This window comes from Bos taurus, chromosome 1 (assembly GCF_002263795.3).
Source record: "Bos taurus isolate L1 Dominette 01449 registration number 42190680 breed Hereford chromosome 1, ARS-UCD2.0, whole genome shotgun sequence".
Lineage (NCBI taxonomy): Eukaryota > Metazoa > Chordata > Mammalia > Artiodactyla > Bovidae > Bos > Bos taurus.
Window position 1 is genome coordinate 68794279 of NC_037328.1, and position 20757 is coordinate 68815035.

Consider the following 20757-nt stretch of genomic DNA (forward strand, 5'->3'; position numbering starts at 1 on the left):
GGAGCCAAAGAATGCCTAGGAACTATACCCATAGTGAGTTGGATTCTGGCCCTGGGGTAGAAACTCTTGTTGGCTTGGTCAGAAGGTGAGAAGGTTTACCCCAGAGGCAGTGGAAAGCCACTGGACAGTTTTACATGGAAGAGAGCTGTGACTGGGTCTGAATTTTAGAGGCTCTTTCTAGTCATGATGGGGAGGAGGGCTAGGAAACAGGTAAAGAAGGGAGCCCAGCTTTTAGTGCTGACCCCGTTGCCCTCCCAGTTGTGATCCTTGCCCCAGTGGGACAAGGATTGCCCAATTGGGGCAATGACAGGTATCAGTGAATTGCTCCATTAACACTTTAATTTATATTCTATAAGCACATTCTTATTTCAGGATTCTGCCAGGAAATAGGATAAACCAAATGAGATTAAACATTGAACATAAATTCTAGCATATAAGATCTTGTACCAAGTAGTTGATGGGGCTAAGGATTGAACATTAGGATTGGTGGGGATTGATGTATTCTTTAATTTATTAATTCATTCATTAAATTTTTATAGAGCACTTACTTGGTACCAGGCACCAAGGGAAAGAAGTGAAAGACTGCCTGCCCCTAAGTGGATGAGAAAGGCAAACACTGGCATTAGAATATGGCAGGAACCAAGAAGAGGTTTGGCACAGATCACTCTGAGAGCTCAGAGGGGCTCATATAGGCCAACCTTGGGAGGGAAGTGGATCTCAGGGTGAACTTCCTGGAGGAAGTGACACCTGGGCTGGGTCTTACAGGGTGAGTAAGAGTTGGTCATGGGAAAAAAAGTAGGGGAAGGACAACCTAGGCAGAAGCACAGGGGAAGACCCAGTGCTATGAGTTTCCAGAAGTATAAGCAATTTATTTCACAGGCTGTTTTAGGGGAGTTGAGGCTGAAGGGAAAAAACAAGTGTCAGATGAAGAGGGGCCCTGCATGGCACCCTGAGGGGTTTTACCCCAGAGGCAGTGGAAAGCCACTGGACAGTTTTACGTGGAAGAGAGCTATGACTGGGTCTGAATTTTAGAGGCTCTTTCCAGTCATGATGGGGAGGAGGGCTGGGAAACAGGTAAAGAAGGGAGCTCTGCTTCTAGTGCTGACCCTGTTGCCCTCCCACCGGCTCTCCTCTCCCTCTCACTGTAAAATCTATTATCTGGCCCTTCCCTGCCTTATAAATATGATTTCCTTCTACTCTCCAATTTTAGTGAGGTTAGCTCAACTTACCCAGACATGACATGCTCATTCAAGCTCTGAGTCTTGTTCGTTCAGTAGACATTTAGTAAGTGCCTATTGTCTACCAGCCATGGTGTCTGGCATGAAGAACCCACAGTGAGTGACACATGGGACCTATCTTTAAGCGCAGACCACAAGGGAGGTACCTGTCTTTACATGGTGTTATTTTTGTAAAGACAGCAGTCATATTGAATTAGGAATCCTACTTCACTATGATTTGATCTTAATTACCTCTGCCATTACTCTGTCTCCAAATAAGGGCCCCATTCTGAGGTCCTGGGGCTGAGGGCTTCAACATGCAAATTTAGAGGGGACACAATTCAACCTTTAACACCCAGGTCTTCAGGTGAGTGAACTCTCCAGGGACCGGAGACCACTCAGATATAGGCAAAGTAAAGCACCACGCACAATCATTGCTACAAAATTCGTTCCACTTCTCCACTCACTTTGCACTTGATCCTGACTGTTTCTGCCGCCAGTTTCATATCATCCCCAGTTCACTTGTTCATCACTTTGTTGGGCCTTGTGTCATTATAAGGGTGTTGAGAAATATAATGTGCATCTGAGCCACCAGCTCTAATTAAGGGTCTGTCTGGAACTCTCTTTTACAGGAAGCCTACCCAGGAAAAATTGTATCCATGGCATATATGTACTAACTGACATACATGTATTGCAGAGGCAGTGACTCCATCCTGATGAGCAATAATTACAAGTTGGTTGCTTTTCAAAATGCTCTGGAGAACATAGACAGGGGTTTGGAGGAGAGTGTGTGTGTGAGAATGAGTGTGTTCATGTGTGCGTGCATGCAGTAGCGTAAGATAAACAAAATCACCAGACACCTCCCCAACCTTCCTGCAAGCTTTAAGCCTTTACTGGGCACACAGGGAATTGCCTGTATCTCCTCACTCTGGCTGTGGCTGCTTCCTTCTGTCAGTTCCCTGAGTTCTGACCCTTTCCCCTCCAAAGAGATAGCTCTGTTCCAAAAGATAAACACCAGTAGTTATAAGGGACTTGGGGGAAAAGTCATGCAAGTTTCCCAGTTATTATTTCTCTGGTGTTCTCATATAGAAACACAGCTGATCTTTGTGGATGAGGTATTTCCAACTCTGGCAGTTACAGCCTGAGAGGTGAGGGCAGTGGTGGATCTCCCTAAGGGTAGGGGGTCCAGGCGAGGCTGAGGAATGGAGATTCTAGCATGTCTGCTCACTTCTTTCCAGGACACCCCACCTGGGAGAAATCCCAGGCACAGAGGAGGCACTGAGCTAGTACCCGCTTGTGCTGAGCTGCCAGGCAGGCTGCTGGCTTGCTGGGAGGTGGTGGGTGAGCTGGGCACTCAGCTCTTCCGTGCCAGATTAGGGAGCTCTGGGCTCAGTGCCCACGCACTGCGCTCCAGCTCTGGGCAGCCCTGGTGGGCTGGGGGAAGACGTGACGCTCCATTCGTGACTGCAAGTTGACTTTTCCTCACTGTCGTTGCTGGCAGAATACATACACCAATGCGGACAAGCTCCTAGAAGCGGCAGAGCAGCTGGCTCAGACAGGGGAATGTGACCCGGAGGAGATCTACAAGGCAGCTAGACACCTGGAGGTGCGCATCCAAGACTTCGTGCGCAGGGTGGAGCAGCGGAAGCTTCTGCTGGACATGTCTGTCTCCTTCCATACTCACACCAAAGAGGTATGGGCAGTTAGCAAGGAGGGGCATTGGGCTGGGCTGCTTTTTTCTGGCAACAGTCAGGTCGATGTCCTAGCTCCCTGAGGTCTGCCTGGTGTCCTGGGTGGTCTGGAAGTTACTAGCCTCCTGAGGTTGATGATATTAACAACTTGCTCCTGATAATTTACACTGAGGTCTCAACCAATATGGGGCAAAATTTCCTCGTTATTTCTAGTGAGGAGAGGGCTGGGGAGGCAGATGGTTTGGGGGGGTCTGTTAGAGCATTCAGTCTGCAACTGGAGAAATTTGGGAATTCCTAGTATAGAAATAGTCACCTTAAGAGGCAATAATAGAGGATCAGAGATTTCTTTCCCATGCAACACCCAGTTTCTCTTGGTTGATGTTTCCCATCAGAAATCAGAGTCCTGCAGAACTTAAATCATCTTTCCTACCAGCAGGGAATATAGAGAGTTTGCAAATCTGTTCAAAGTTTTTATTTTATTTTTTTTAAACAGAGGATTAAATCATCTAATGAAGTCTGCCACAGTGTGCTAATAAAGTGAGAGTGTCCTAACCTTTCTCATTGTGGAGCAAAAGCCAGTGAAGGGAGGGAAACTGGGATGCCGTCCATGCAGGAGGCTGGGCTTAAATCTGGCCCCTGAATCATTCACAGAGTGGAGACAGGGTAGAGGAGGATGGATCATGTTACATTGTTGGCAGGATCAAAGAGCCCACAGAGAGCAGTAGAGTTGCAGACCTATGGTTGCTTTTTGGCTCCGATTAACACGGGGCAGTCTAAGTGGCCGGTGAGGAGGCACATTTAACATCTTCTGTAATAACACCCTTGACAGATGAACTCATTAGGTGTATACATGCTTGTACTCCCCCAGGAATTAATTTTTTTATGAAGTATCAATTAAAGTTGGATTGCTGCTCAGGAAGAAATATTAACCTTACTTAATTAAGTTGATTTTTGATATTTGAAATGCCTTAAGAAGCCTGGTTGTTTCTCCTTCACAGGCTTTTCTGACTCTCTGTGGGAATGAATACAGATCATTGCAGTGTCTATCAGAATTAAACATGAAAAGATGTTTTCTAACTGAGATTCCCCAGGCAGATGAAGGGCTGGGGAGCCCTGTGAAGCTAGCTCTGCTTCTTCTCCATGGGACCTACAACCACCCTCTGATGAGAGTCTGTAAAGCAAGGGGGGTGTGGGGGGGATTAGCTTTAATCCAAGTTTTCCTGCCTAGTTGTCTGCTTGCTGTGGCTTACTCGATTCTGAATAAGGTCTCAGAAACCAAAGGCATGTGTATTCTCTTTTAATTATGAGGCTGTGGGTGAGAGAAAAGAGCATGAATGAACAAGAGCCACGTTCCTTGTGAGGACTGTGGGGCTGTAGGCTGCCAAAGGAGATGTGGACCAGGTTAGTTTCCAGGGAAGTGCTGCTCCTGAAAAGGTAACTGAAGCTCCCAGGAAAGCTCTCTAGCTGCATCTTTAGCCTTCTGGACATGGAACAAGGAGGGTGGGATTCTAGTCCAGAGCCTGCTGCTATAAAACCCTGTGTGTTTGTGCTAATCACGGTGTCTCTGGCCTTCAGTTCAGTTCAGTTCAGTCGCTCAGTTGTGTCCGACTCTTTGCAATCCCATGAATCGCAGCACGCCAGGCCTCCCTGTCCATCACCATCTCCCAGAGTTCACTCAAACTCACGTCCATCAAGTCGGTAATGCCATCCAGCCATCTCATCCTCTGTCATCCCCTTTTCCTCCTGCCCCCCATCCCTCCCAGCATCAGAGTCTTTTCCAATGGCCTTAGGTTGCCTCATTTATAAAGTTGCGCAGTTAGACTCAATGTCCCTAAGGCCCTTTATGGTTCTAATGTGATTTCAAGATTTTTTTTTCTCCTCTTCTTCTTTATTTGATGTCGATAATCATAATTAATAATAGTAATTAAGCCTGGTGTGATATATGTGATTTATCTAGCCTAAGATTTGGTCTGTTGCAAGCACTCAGTGTATATTAGGTAGTATCTTTTTCTAATTGAATATTGACTACTTGCTAGACACATACATCATCTCATGTAATCCTCGTGAGAATATTATGATACAGACTTTACTCAACACATTTTCAAATGAAGACGCTAAGGCCCAGAAAAGAACCTGTCTGAAGTTACAGAGCTGCTCAGTGCAGCAGGGTCTTGACCTGTTTTCCTAAATTCTGTGCTCGTGTTCTTACCTGCTACCATGCATTCTGTCCTCCTGTCTCCCTCTCGCGTCTCCTCTGCTCTTCTTCCTTCTCCTTACTCATCTTTTTACCTTTCCAAACTCCAAGACAGAGGCAGGGTAGCTCTTAGATGAAAAAAGTGAAAGAATAGTCAGGGATGCAGTTATTAACCACTGTTTTCCAAGATAGCTCTCAAACCTTGCTAAGTTTGGTCCTGTTTGAATCTGAGACTTGTTTTCCCACCATGGCTCAGTTTATGCAACCACATTCGTATGAAATAGTACCAAGGTGAGTGGGATGTTACTGGGACAGGTGGAGAAAGGGAGAGGGAACGAAAACGGATTTCCCCTACTATGTGCCTAACTATTCCTCTGTCTAGTCAATAGCACTGAGAATTGTCATTTTTAATTCTAATTTTATATATCAGAGAAATTAATAATTTGCCCAAGGTCTTGTAGTGAGGATGTGGTAAATGTAAGGATTGAACCCAGATCTTTCTGACTCTAAAGCTCCTGCAGTTCCTCATTGGCCTTTCGTACAACAGCCAGGAAACAGACTTGGAAGAGTTTTCTAAACCCAGGAATTTATTTGAGGCTGTCGGCAAGTAGCATAGTCTCTATCTTTGGGACCCCAAAATAGGAGAGAAATTAGGAGCAGTCCTGCCTGGATGCAAAGGGGTGTGTGATTGTGAGGCCTTTTCTGTTCAAGAGATCTACAACTCTCAGATCATATACATTCTAACTTTTTTCCAGGAGGGAAAGAAAAGTATCATTTTGAGTGGCTATCATAGTGGGGCTCCTCATGGTGGGGCATCCTTTAGGACTTTTTATCTGCCTGTTTCCTCTCAGTTACCTTCCTACCCCCAAACTAGTCTGTCTGAGGCCCCTTTTATACAGAGTAGAGAATACGACCTGTGTATGTGAGTACACACTTATGCATATGTGTTATACACACACATGTTAGATGCAGCAAGATCTTAGATGCCAGATTTCCAGATCCAGATCTTCACTGGGCACGGCTGTGTGTCTTTGGGGTAATTACTTAGTCTCTATTATTTTGTGATAATTATGATGGTGACCATTACAAATTTGAGTCGTACAATTCTAATACCCACTTTTTCCTAGTGGAAAACTCCCTCCAAAATTTATCCTTAGATCATCTCTAAAGTAGGTTGTAAAGTAGGTTGTAAAGAACTCAACTCAGAGGCATCATTTTTCCTTGAAATTCTTCCCTGGGGCTTCCAGCTTCCCACCCAGACAGGATAGGAGCACTGTGTCTGTACCTCATCAACAATGCTGGGATCTCACTGAGATTATTGACTCTCCCTCGTTAAATTGGGGGTACTCATATGTAAGTATACATGTGGGTTTAGATGTGTAAACATAGATTCTAATATTTCTGCTGCTGTGTCTGATACTTAGTGACGCTGAATAAATATTAAACAGGCTTACTTGACAATGAGAAGCTAGTCACTTCTCCTAAAAAAAAAGAAAATAGAAAAAATAAAAAGGTGAGGGAAAGCCCATTCAATTGCATCATTCATCTACTCCAGTTCTTTGATTTGAACTCTACGGACAGTGTAAACAAAGAAAGGCAGGTGGGGAAATCTGAGTTGCCTGTGGGAGCTTTCCTCTACAGCCTGTATAGCAGGCAGAAATGGATTGTTGGGTAGTCAGAAGTGAGGATCCTTGAATGGGCTAATGAAGGAACACCTGTGGTTTGCTCTTTCCCTATTCTGTTTAATGCCTTTCAAGACACACCGCCTCTCAGACCTTGCTAAGTGTGGATCCTGGCTGATCCTGGTCAATTAACTCTTGACTCCATCCTCTTTACTCTGTAGGCAAAGTTCTGATTTTTACTCATGGCAAGGTTAGTAGCCAAGTTTACTAGTCCACAAGTCTGTTAGGGAATTTTGAGTTGCTATGGATGTTTTCTCTCTTATAGTAAATAGAGTGAATGGAAGAATAATTTTCTACTCAGCTGTATCAAAGATGTACTTTAATTAGGATCAGAGGGGAAACAGAAGGAAGATATGAAGAAGATGTCCCCCAGGCTCGTTTCTTCCGCAGATTCAAGAGTCTGCTTGATTCTGTTTGCTGGCTTTGTGAATTCTTCGTGACTAAAGGCGTCCGGAGGGTTAAAGGCTTCTAATTATTTAATTGCAGTGTTAGTAATAACCTTGAATAATTAGAAACCATCTAAATATTCCATGTTAAGTGATTCATTAAATCATAATGAATCTATAGAGTGAAATATTATACAGTTATAAATCACAGTGTCAAAGATCATTAATGGTATGAGAAAGAGCTTGTGGTATAATATATAAAAAGCTGTATATCTATCACGACCACAATTTTGATTACGCACTTAGAATAAAGACTAGAAGGAAGTATCCAAAGAAGTTAAGAATGTTATGAATGATTTAATTTTCCTTTGAATATTTTATTTGTTTTATAAGTTTTCTTTAATATTTTCAATTGAAAGGAACAATCCCAATAAATACTATTTTATAAAAACAAAACTTTCCATCTCTACTTTGAGAGAAGAGCTACATAATAAAGATAGGTGACAAACATGTGCTTGGAACTTTCTTATGCATCCAGAACCTCAGCGATTAATAGAAATTGTGCTGAACTTTCAAATATCTTCCTTTTGCCTGGGGACAAGAGGCTAGCTGGCTGTTTGCTGGTCTGGAAACCTCAAGGAGAATGTAGGGAGAAGTATTTACTCAAGTCCTCATTTTCTTTGTCCAGGGGAAAAAAAAAAGGCATTTAAAAAAAAGGCGTTTGTGGCAAGTGTCATCTGCTCCACAGAGATTGTCCAGGCAGAATTCTCTCTCTTTGCTGTGTTTCCATGGAAATGCTGCAATTGCTGGGTTTTCAAAATAACTGTTTTTAGATATTTTTGTAGTCATAATATGAGAGTCAAATTAACTAAGGAATGTGTCCAAGATAATCAACCTCAGCTCTTTGTTAAATGTTTAATTAAATGCCATTTCCAATTGTTTATAACCCTGTGAAATCATTCTTTCATGCTATTTCCTGCTCAAATAGGTACATATACCACAAATGCCGTAGATACACACATACACACATATCCCTTTGTCTGCCCACTATAGAACAAAAACTAAATCAGTTTTCAAAAGGGATTATTGGCCTTAAGAACAGAACAACTTCTTCTTCCATGTCAGTTGTTAGGCTGGTATGGTATTTATTTAAGAGATAAAAACTGGTAGTCAATGCCAAAGGAAAATGATGCCTTCAAAATGAGGGAGGGTGATTCATCCCATGGAATTGGTGTTCCTTTTGCATCTCCAGGAGTCAATCAGTTGTATCAGCACAATGGCTACCAGAACTGTCCAAATCCATAAGCCTCATCATTTCTACAGACCTGCTAGTTTCTTCCTTCCTGTCTCTCCCTTCCTGCCCTTTTCAGTTGCCCTTTTCTCAGGCTGCCCCTCTATGTAAGCAGAATGGGGTCCATGCACTGGCCCTTCCTGAACTCACTGGTTTCAGTCTTAGAGCAAACTTTATGTAGCTCATTGAAAGGCTGCCTTAACTCCCCCTCTACAAAAGTTCAGAGAGTCTCAAATCAGTTCATTCTTTTGGATATAGGTATTTGGGGCCATAATTACATGTGTTCTCTGAGAGAACACATAAAGAGACCTAAGTGTATGTATCATGCATGTTCAGTTGCGTCTGACTCTTTGCAAACCCATGAATGGTAGCCCACCAGGCTCCCACCTGGGAAGCAGGGCCCAAATAATTTTTGCCAAGCAGAGAGCAGAACCCTGAAATAATGGTCTTTGCACAGGTGTGTTTGATCAAGAACAGAGGATCTGGAAATGGCTGAAACAGGAGATTTTTTTCTCGGGAGCAGGTGGGTTGGTGGCAGAGGCACAGTGCTAATTAATGTTTTAGACTGTAGATAACCAGAGGGTTAGGAAGATTATCATAGGGGAGAGAAATGGAAATGGAGAACAGCAGGAAGAAACATGTGGTGGCTGCTCCTGAGCTGCCTCACTCACTCCATGATTTCACCTCATTCTGGCAATGGCTTGTGATAACTTGAACTACAAGATCATTCTGACTCAGTCTCGTTGGCTCCCTGATAATGAATAAATTAATAATAGAAGTGACTCTCTGATTTGGACTCGTTTCAGTCTAGGCATGCTCTTCAAGAATAAGTCAGATGGACACATAGACAGAAAGAGACCTACAGGAAATTCAGATAGTAGAAAACTTACAGCCTAAGGAACAGAATATGGGCCCTTAGTCATAGGTTAGTCACGCTGATGTTAATGTTTATCCCTCAGAGGTGCTTATTCAGAATTATGAGCCTGCAATTTAAGCTTGCTGACACCAGGGGGCGACTGTGCATGCTTTCCTGTGGTTCTCCACTCAAGCCTTCCAGATACTAAATAGTATCTTAACTTGGTAGTGCAATTATCTTCAAAGTGGTGCTAAACTCTCTGGACTTTGGGTGTCTTGGTGTCAAAGATGTGACTACAGTTTTTTTCAATTTAGAGAGGCATTTTGATTACAACTCTCTTCTTTAGGTCAGCTTCTGGAGAACCCACCTGCACACACACACTTATGCACATGTACTTTAAGTATGAAGTACTGGAAGTAGTTTTCCCATGATCATAGAGCTAGGACAAGGGCAAGATCGAGAATTATCCCCAGTATATACCAATTCCATTCAAGAACTTCTTTCCCTCTGGGTTTTGTTTTGGTTTTGTTTTTACAGAAGGAAAAATGAAGAAATGTTATCACTAACCCTTTGTCTTTGGTGCTTCCCTATCTCTGAGTCAAATTCCATAGCAATTTTACTTGACATTTTATCCTTTGAAGGTAGACCGGCCCTTTCCTTTCCTCACCAGGCTGCTGACCACTGGGCTGAGTGGCATCTATGTTGTACATCATTGATTTCTTAGTTGATTTTCCTTAGTGGTAGGTTTTAAACTACCTTAGACAAGATTTTGGAGAAGGAAATGGCAACCCACTCCAGTGTTCTTGCCTGGAGAATCCCAGGGACAGGGGAGCCTGGTGGGCTGCCATCTCTGAGGTCGCACAGAGTCAGACACGACTGAAGCGACTTAGCAGCAATAGTAGCAGACAAGATTTTCTTTATAATAAAGTAGAATATATGACCTGATAATGTGAAAAATCAACTTCAACTCATTAATCAGAGAATATACAGGAGTAGGACACATTTTTATTAAAATGATATTGACTCCCAAGGTTGGTGTGTTTCCTCAGACATACCTAATCTTTCTCTAGTCTTTTTGTTGTTACACTGACATCTCGTGTTTGACAAGTTTGATCTTTGACTGGTCCCTATAATTTAGCTACATGGTTATCAGGTGGAGGGAGTGTCATGAGTCATGGTGGATTTCCTCAGAACAGAATAATGCTGACTTTCTTCCCTAGACCTACACCAGAAATGTTCAAGTTTTTTACTGAAGAGGAGAAAAAAAAAGAAACTCCAAGCTATGAAGCCATTAAAATAGCTTAAGGATGGTACTGAGAACAAAATTATCTTGAATAAAATAAATTCCTTAAGATATCTATAAGCTTCTGAGCTCTCTCATTCTTGTAATAGGAATACCAGCCTCATCCTGAGAAGTCTTCCATCCAGTGCCTTTTCTACCTGGACACACTAAATTTGTTTTTCTTAAGTGACCTGTTTCCTGTCCACAATTTTAATCTCTCTCTCTTCACATAGTCTTGTCTTTTCTTGCTTTTTTAAAAAGTTCATTTTGATATTTGGCAAAACTAATACAATTATGTAAAGTTTAAAAATAAAATTAAAAAAAAAAAAGGAAATTTCTGGACTTTTCAATCTCTAGGTTTTCTTTAGATATCCCACGAAAAAGTTGCAAAAAACAGAAAAGAGGGGCCCAACTCATGTTAGCATATTGAAAGATCAAATCCAGTATCGATCTTTTACCAATTTAAAAATGGAGTACTTCAAACTTTTCCTCTGTCTTCTAGTGGGAACTGGAGGTGACTTGCATAAAAATATCTTTTAAATATAATAATATCTAGCACTTACTATATGCCAAGCACTGTTTCTAAGTGATATGCATATTATATCATATGTATATATTTATATATAAAATTTATATAAATGTAGAGTGTATGTATTAAGTCACTTCAATCATGTCCGACTCTGTGCGACCCCAGAGACAGCAGCCCAACAGGCTCCCCCATCCCTGGGATTCTCCAGGCAAGAACACTAGAATGGGTTGCCATCTCCCTCTCCAATGCATGAAAGTGAAAAGTGAAAGTGAAGTCACTCAGTCGTGTCCGACTCTTAGCGACCCCATGGACTGCTGCCCACCAGGCTCCTCCATCCATGGGATTTTCCAGGCAAGAGTACTGGAGTGGGGTGCCATTGCCTTCTCTGGTATATATACATACACACATGTATCTCATTTATTTGTGTGTGTATACATAAAGACATAACACACACAGATATATCACTTTATTAATAATCTTTACAACTCTGTAGGGATAACAACTATTACTATTACATTACTTACCCAAGGTTATAGAGTTAATATGTGGTAGAACGGGGGGTTCGTTCTTTCTTATCTTTTGTTTTTTTTTTTTCTCTCTCTCTCCCTCCCTCCCTTTCTTTCTTTCTTTCTTCTTTCCTTTATTATTTAATTTTTTAAATTAATGTATTGTTGATTTAGAAGTTCTTAACTGCTATGCTATATTGCCTCTCTATATAGCAATTTTTCAGAGATTCCATTGTCTCATACCCAAGGACTTCAGCATAGTTGGAAAATGGTTTTGCTCTAGGAAAAACAGCAGCCAGAAAGTGTGAAGTAACTTTAAGTTATAGTGACCAATATCCTGAACTTTCTGATTTCATACTGATTTGAAATAGATACATTCATATCTGTAGGAAAATGTGCCTCAGCTTAAATAGTCTTGAAAATTTGTGTTTTACAACAGAAAGCTTATTTGTAAAAAATAAATAAATAAGTAAATTGAACTAAACCAGACACAAGCAGCTAAATGACAGAAACACTGAATAATAATTTGCAATGGCTTATTAATAATGCTATCTCTTTATTTAAAGCATTGATAATAAGTAAATAATTCATTTTTCATAACCTTTGAAGTGAGCAGGTCAAATCTTTTTCTTTCCATTTTGTAGATTAGGAAACTGAAGCTCAGAGAAGTTCTTACCTGTCCAAAAAGAACACCTCCCTTTATTTGTTACCTCCAGGGCTTCTTAGTTTTATGAACTCAACCTCTTATGTCACACGTAAGGCCTTTACTCTCTTAAGGACAAGAATAACTTGTCAAAAGTCTGAAGATTATTTTTGTCTCTCTTTATTGTCTCTCTTCTAACCCCTTGTTACAAAGGCCACACCATGATTTACCATAATGAGAACTAGCAAGATGAAATAATATTCTTAAGATGGATGTTTATCCATGTTTTTGACATGGAAAACTTACAGAATGTTAGGACTGTAAGTTAACTTTTATTTTATGCTCTCCTCAGCCCATGTTACACGTGAAGTCTGACAAGCACAGGTGATGTACTCAGAGACACCACAGGTTATGGGAAGAACAGCAGTCACAGTCTGCATCTTCTGGCTCCTTCCATCAATTTTTTCTCTCCACTGGCTTTTCTCCTGGTAGAGTCATGAGCTTATCTTTTCTGCTAACCAGGGGAAGATTTCTTGTTTCTAAGCAAACATCAGACATGTCTTTCCCTCCACCACTCATGAAAATGCTCACTGAGAGCATTTAGAAGTGGAGCACCATGGAAGGCCACCTGTTTTCACTATGAGGAAGAGCTATCAATCCATTAATTTACTAATTCAGTTCTACTCCTCATCATTTCCAGTACTTATTCCATTCAAATAACTACACTTGGCTGTCTGGGGAGGCCTTACAAATAGCTGTGAAAAGAAGAGAAGCGAAAAGCAAGGGAGAAAAGGAAAGATAGAAGCATCTGAATGCAGAGTTCCAAAGAATAGCAAGAACAGATAAGAAAGCCTTCTTCAGTGATCAATGCAAAGAAATAGAGGAAAACAGCAGAATGGGAAAGACTAGAGATCTCTTCAAGAAAATTAGAGATACCAAGGGAACATTTCATGCAAAGATGGGCTCGATAAAGGACAGAAATGGTAGGGACCTAACAGAAGCAGAAGATATTAAGAAGAGATGGCAAGAATACACAGCAGAACTGTACAAAAAAGATCTTCACGACCCAGATAATCATGATGGTGTGACCACTGACCTAGAGCCAGACATCCTGGAATGTGAAGTCAACTGGGCCTTAGAAAGCATCACTACGAACAAAGCTAGTGGAGTTGATGGAATTCCAGTTGAGCTATTCCAAATCCTGAAAGATGATGCTGTGAAAGTGCTGCACTCAATATGCCAGCAAATTTGGAAAACTCAGCAGTGGCCGCAGGACTAGAAAAGGTCAGTTTTCATTTCAATCCCAAAGAAAGGCAATGACAAAGAATGCTCAAACTACCGCACAATTGCACTCATCTCACATGCTAGTAAAGTAATGCTCAAAATTCTCCAAGCCAGGCTTCAGCGATATGTGAACTGTGAACTTCCTGATGTTCAAGCTGGTTTTAGAAAAGGCAGAGGAACCAGAGATCAAATTGCCAACATCCACTGGATCATGGAAAAAGCAAGAGAGTTCCAGAAAAACATCTATTTCTGCTTTATTGACTATGCCAAAGCCTTTGACTGTGTGGATCACAATCAACTGTGGAAAATTCTGAAAGAGATGGCCATACCAGAACACCTGATCTGCCTCTTGAGAAATCTGTATGCAGGTCAGGAAACAACAGTTAGAACTGGACATGAAACAACAGACTGGTTCCAAATAGGAAAAGTAGTTCATCAAGGCTGTATATTGTCACCCTGCTTATTTAACTTATATGCAGAGTACATCATGAGAAACACTGGACTAGAAGAAGCACAAGCTGGAATCAAGATTGCTGGGAGAAATATCAATAACCTCAGATATGCAGATGACACCACCCTTATGGCAGAAAGTGAAGAGGAACTCAAAAGCTTCTAGATGAAAGTGAAAGAGGAGAGTGAAAAAGTTGGCTTAAAGCTCAACATTCAGAAAATGAAGATCATGGCATCTGGTCCCATCACTTCATGACAGATAGATGAGGAAACAGTGGAAACAGTGTCAGACTTTATTTTTGGGGGCTCCAAAATCACTGCAGATGGTGACTGCAGCCATGAAATTAAAAGATGCCTACTCCTTGGAAGGAAAGTTATGACCAACCTAGATAGCATATTCAAAAGTAGAGACATTACTTTGCCAACAAAGGTCCGTCTAGTCAAGGCTATGGTTTTTCCAGTAGTCATGTATGGATGTGAGAGTTGGACTGTGAAGAAAGCTGAGCACCGAAGAATTGATGCTTTTGAACTGTGGTGTTGGAGAAGACTCTTGAGAATCCCTTGGACTGCAAGGAGATCCAACCAGTCCATTCTGAAGGAGATCAGCCCTGGGATTTCTTTGGAAGGAATGATGCTAAAGCTGAAACTCCAGTACTTTGGCTACCTCATGCAAAGAGTTGACTCATTGGAAAAGACTGATGCTGGGAGGGATTGGGGGCAGGAGGAGAAGGGGACGACAGAGGATGAGATGGCTGGATGGCATCACTGACTCAATGGACGTGAGTCTGGTTGAACTCTGGGAGTTGGTGATGGACAGGGAGGCCTGGCATGCTGTGATTCATGGGGTCGCAAAGAGTCAGACATGACTGAGTGACTGAACTGAACTGAACTAGCTCTTTTAAAGTTGTCTGACCAGTAATATCATCCTGACTGCATTTCATCACCTTGAATATCACGAGGGAAATGTCTTATATTGAAATTAAGATAAGCTATACCTCTTTAGTAGTTAACTTTCTAACCAACAAATCAGTCCTGAGAAGAAAAAAATAGTTTAGCCTAACACATATTTTCTTAATTAATCTTCACTTAGTTCTTAGTGAACATCCCATTCTTTCTTACGTATTTATAAAATCATGATACATTTCTGGGAATCAGCCTCTAGCTATCTGCAGGAACTGTGCAGAGTCCTCCTTTATGAAAGATGAAATAGAATTTGTCCATCAGTTTCCTGTTCTTCCCGCTCTCTCAAAAATGACTGAGCTTCCTGCTCTAAGACCAGTTTTCCAGAATCACTAGAAAATAAAGCAGAGGGTAATTCCTGTCCTTAGGGAATGCCTGTACTAATGGAGTAAACTTAGCAGAGATGGATAGTGAATATAAATACAGAGATGTAAACTGACCCGTAGGGTGCTGATGAGAAGGACAGTCTGATATTGACTGAGTAGTTGAGAGTAGGTTGGATGACCTGAGTTCCACACTCTTGCCCTTCACCCCAGCCCTCCACTCCCATGTGACCTGAGTAGACTCTGCTTTCTCTATCCCCTACAGCTATGGACATGGATGGAAGACCTTCAGAAGGAGATGCTGGAGGATGTCTGTGCAGACTCTGTGGATGCGGTCCAGGAACTGATCAAGCAGTTCCAGCAGCAGCAGACCGCCACTCTGGATGCCACACTTAATGTCATCAAGGAGGGCGAAGACCTTATCCAGCAACTCAGGTCAGCGCCTCCCTCCCTGGGGGAGCCCAGCGAGGCCAGGTCAGCATGGGCGGTGCTTTCCAGTGGGAAATGCCTTGGACTAGACACGAGATAAGTCATCATGTCCTGGTCTTGGCTCAGCTGCAGCCAGCTTTGTGGTCTTGTGTGAGCTTCAGTTTCTCCATCTGTCAGCTATAAGAATGCCTGTACCATACCCAACTTGAATTTAGAATGAAGTAGTCAGTGGAAAAGCTCTTATGTTTCAAAGAATTATGTATATCATTGAAGATGTTATTCAGTGATCAATAAGTAATATAAATACAATAAAAATTTAGCAATATTCAATAGAAAACAAACAGCATCTTCATTAAGAATGATGGCATGTTTGATCATGTGAAGAAATAGCCATTATGGAACATAGTGTTATTTGGCATCTGGTCTTGGGCTATTCTGAATTCCAGTGCTCCAGTCAGTAATATGTGACCCAAATGATTGCCTTTGGCCTCATGTGAACGTAGAGAGTGTGTAATGTGTCCTACTCTGCTCTCTGCTTACGCACATATGACCTTTCTACCATTCCTTGGTACCCAGAAAATAAAACTCCTTCTCTATTGCCCTAAACAAATATAGCTAAGAATAAATCTTAGAAAATCCTGTCTGCCACCTTATATTCATTTCTAATAATCCACCCCGTTGCCTCCTTTCCATTTGTATCAGTATCTAGTTTCCTGTCCCTGTCAAGGGCATCAGCTCCTCAGATGAAGTGTCATGAGGCCTTGAGCAAGCCCTCAGCAACCGGCCATGTGCCCAGGTGATATGTAAATAGGATTTGATGGCACTAATGATGCCTGCCTGCGGGGACTTGTTCCTATCCCCGGATCACTGAGTGCTGGGACCTCTGCCAGCTCCAGATAGTAATAATCTCATCAGCAAGACCCAGGACAATCCTGAAGCCAGAGGGAATTACTTCAGTAGGAGAGGGCTTCCTCCCACCCCCCACCCTCAAACCAGTTGTCCAATTAAATAAACAATAAGAACTTACCTAAAGATAGCCCTGGCATGTTTTTCTGTTGGATTGATCATTTCTTTTCCAAACATTCACAGGCCATGTTCTGAGTCCTCCTATTGCATACTAACAAGACAGCCTCTTTCCTTTCTTCCCCTGGTTCATCTTCATGGATGTATAATACATGACAGTTTTGTCTGCCTGCCCAGGAAACTCCACTGTTATTTGCTTCTGAGGAAAATTCCAAATAATGAGCAGTGACTTAACCTCTCTGGGCCTCAGCTGTTTCATCTGTGTGATTTAAGGAGTTCACTCTAGGAGCCTGTCAACTCTAGAATTATGTCATGGCTTTTGTGTTTTCTTTCCAAACGCTTTCCACAAGCTTGGCTGGCCTGTCTGTGGGACTGAGTCTGTGGCAGATGCCCTGCCCACCTTGCACCATGCCTGAAGGCTGACGGCTACTAAGTGTTGGTGGAGACAATGATATGGCTGATGCCTGTCCTACAAGTTTAAGTTCTATGGATTTCAGAGAGGACCACAGACATGTGACAAGAACCACTGGTGACTGTTCCTTCCTCCACTAGTCTGACACTCATCTAGGCTCCCTTCCTTGATATCAAGACCAGTCAAAGAAAAAAGTAAACAATTCCTAGTAGACACTGGCAAGATGCCTCACACACACCGGCACACACATCTTCCCTAGGCCTCATGACTCTTCACACTGAAGCACCTAAGGTGCTTTTACATTATGTCTTTGATTCTAGTGTATATGACAGTGACAGAGGTGCTATACAAAGGGGCCAGAAATCATCCTTTTCCTTCTGGAAGCTGAGTGATAGAGAAAGACTGAGGGGAGCCATCAGAAATAGTAGTCACATCCTCTCAATAGTGCTGTTCTCAGCAAATGCACAATGTATAGTGTTCGGTACTCCTCTTGAGTTCTTTTCATAGTTGGGGAAGCTGTGCATGGTGGGCTTTCATGCCCAAATAGGCCAAGGTGAGAAGAGAGGGACTGTAAGTCCTCTAGATGACAGAAGGGCAGGCTCTTGGCCTTGTGCTCCCTCCAGTAACAGTGTGAGCTCAGATACCATTGCTTCTGAGTCAGACATGGGCCAAAAGGACCTGATCTTCAGAAAAGCTGCTGATGAGAGCATTCAAAACTAAGGACTTTCCCCTCTGACTTCTTAGATTGTATCAGAAACCAAGATGTCATGAGATAATGAATGTGCCTGTTTCTTTCAAGGCTAGGGGCTCTAGCTTACTCACTCAAGGCCCTATAGAATCTAACTTAGTGAATTCCAGTTTTTCTATTGTAACGATCTCTTTGGAGGTGTTACCACCTTGCTTGTCTCAGCAGATCAATGTTTATCTCGATCAATGTTTATCTCTTTATTCCCTCTGTGATGTGTCATCTCCCCTTACTGCCTTTGTATGGACCTTCTCTGCTCAGAAAGCCCACCCTTCCCATCTACTTGGTTCATTCTTTTCTTCTAACACTCAAATCAGGGCTTATCATCTTTGAAGCCTTTGTTCGTTGCTCAGGCTCTTGTGCCCTAGATTCTACTTTCCCCAACTGGACCTGTGCCCAGTAAGAACCTGACACATCTTTCAGAATTAACAGTCATTCATACAGCACATTCCTGGTCTCAGAGTACGGTCATACATGCCATCTTATTTAACAGCAAACCATGCCATGAGCAGGGTGAGGATTATTAAGTCCACTTTACAGGAGGCAACTGAGCCTCAGGGAGGAGATTTCCCAAGGTCACCAGCCCATGTATGTCAGATCAGGAATTTGAGCCAGGCTTCAAGCTTTCCTAAGTACAGCTTGAAGCCTATTAAATAATACCAGCCATAACTTTGGCATAGAATTATAAAGGGGATGAATAGTTTTTGCAACCATTATCTCATTTTACTTTAACCATGATCCTTTGAGTTAAAACTAGGAAGGATTTTTTCCATATACTTTTAATTTGTCTACCTTTATGTATCATGATATGTGTATTTGTGTGTGTATATTGAAATATGTGTATATTAGACTACATATATGTTTGGAACCATTCCATTTCATTGATGTTTATAGAGCCCCTTTGCATGTGCTATTCATTTGATTCCTGTCACAGTTCTGTCTGAGGAATAGGACAGCAGCTAATCTCGGAGTTACAGTGCTGTGAACCCCAAAGAGGGTACATGTATCTTTGGCTCACCTATTAGGCAGACTGTGCCAGGCTCACAATAGGAGTCTGATAAACACCTATTGCTTGAGTGACTCTATTGATTCCCATCCCCGTTGCTGAGACAAGGAAGACTCCCTCTCCACTGTCACTTTTAATATGGCAAGCCCCCTCCTTTCTCTCTCCCACTGTGCCACAGGGACTCAGCTGTGTCCAACAACAAGACGCCCCATAGTAGCTCCATCAGCCACATAGAGTCGGTGCTGCAGCAGCTGGATGACGCCCAGGTGCAAATGGAGGAGCTGTTCCACGAACGCAAGATCAAGCTGGACATCTTCCTGCAGCTGCGCATCTTTGAGCAGTACACCATTGAGGTAGATGTGGGGAGGAGGTATGGGCAGGTGGAGGGCAGGCTGCTTCCCGGCCAAGGGTACTGCCCCAAAGCTAGACTAAGGGGACTGGATGGGACTATGTATCACAATACATTTTTAGAGATCAGCAAATTCATGATCATCATGTTAGATTCCTTCCAGTCCCTTTCACCCCACTGCCAAGCAGAGGCCCTCTCCTCAGTCTCTGGGATTAGTCCACTGGGAAGGGTTTGTTGGTTTCACTGGACTCTTGCTTGGCACTTTGGTTCCTGGAAGACCACGGAGTTGGTCGTTTGGCGACTGAGGTAGACTTGCTAAATTCTACAGCTTCTTGAGTAGGAAGGTATTAAGATTAGGTGACTATAGATGAGGGGTTGGATGGACTCACACAGCAGCCAGGAAGTCCGAGGAAGGAAGGCACAGTCCTTCGTTTGCTTTCTGCTTGTGAAGAAACTAAGCGTGTGCAAAGGTCATTTGCTGGTTCATCTCATCAGCGCCTCAGCTCATCCTGGGAAGGTCAGAATCTGGTGTTCTGGTATAATTATGTCCTCTTTTGATGCCTACTAATAATGTCTGCCCCACACAATACCAACCTTTTATTATTTTCTGCTTTAAGCCAGTGACTAAAGCCAGGTCAGTAGGGTTTCTGAGCCGCGAAAAACATTCAACACCTATGGGTGGCAAATGGTTAAAAACTATGTCTTCTCTTTGCTCCTGGCTGGTGTGTTGTGAAGGAAAACCAATTCTCTGTCTACCATTCATTAAAACTTTACTTTGCATTCCCGCCATCTCCTCCAAGTTGAGGCTTCTGGGGGTCTGGGATTGATCTTCCCAACAATATCTACGGAAACTTCTGTGGAACTGGTTTGGGAAGGAAAATTATTATTTTTTTGAATGTAAGTGTTAAAGTGTTAGTCACACAGTTGTGTCCGACTCTTTGTGACCCCATGGACTGTAGCTCACCAGGCTCCTCTGTCCAAGGAATTCTTCACGTATGAATACTAGAGTGGGTTGGCATTCCCTCCTCTAGGAAATCTTCCAGACACAGAGATTGAACTTGTGTCTCCCACATTCAGGTAGATTCTTTACCATCTGAGCCATCAGGGAAACCCTTCAAATGTTGAATGCTCCAGTATTCCAGTCTCAATGTCATTTTCAACCCCTTATAGGCCAGAAAGCTGTTTTGACAACAGATGCCCTCTTCTTCAGAGAAGGCAATGGCAACCTACTCCAGTACTCTTGCCTGGAAAATCCCATGGACAAAGGATCCTGGTAGGCTGCAGTCCATGGGGTCGCTAAGAGTCAGACACGACTGAGCGACTTCACTTTCACTTTTCACTTTCATGCATTGGAGAAGGAAATGGCAACCCACTCCAGTGTTCTTGCCTGGAGAATCCCAGGGACGGGGGAGCCTGGTGGGCTGCCGTCTATGGGGTCGCTCAGAGTCGGACACTACTGAAGCGACTTAGTAGTAGTAGCCCTCTTCTTCAATCCCTAG

The 20757-nt window shown here is 42.6% G+C and overlaps 1 protein-coding gene across 20 annotated transcripts in view; it reads left to right on the top strand.

Moving 5' to 3' along the window:
* Positions 1 to 20757, top strand: part of KALRN (kalirin RhoGEF kinase) — a 692240-nt gene that overhangs the window by 360341 nt on the left and 311142 nt on the right. For 16 of the 20 annotated variants that reach the window (XM_024991355.2, XM_024991361.2, XM_059886080.1 and 13 more), the window contains exons 11-13: positions 2719 to 2910; positions 15560 to 15768; positions 19088 to 19262. In XM_024991355.2, coding sequence (XP_024847123.1) covers positions 2719 to 2910; positions 15560 to 15768; positions 19088 to 19262 — 576 coding nt within the window. The remainder of the gene's footprint in view (positions 1 to 2718; positions 2911 to 15559; positions 15769 to 19087; positions 19263 to 20757) is intronic. The other 4 variants (XM_059886082.1, XM_059886083.1, XM_024991394.2 and 1 more) reach the window with 1 other exon arrangement.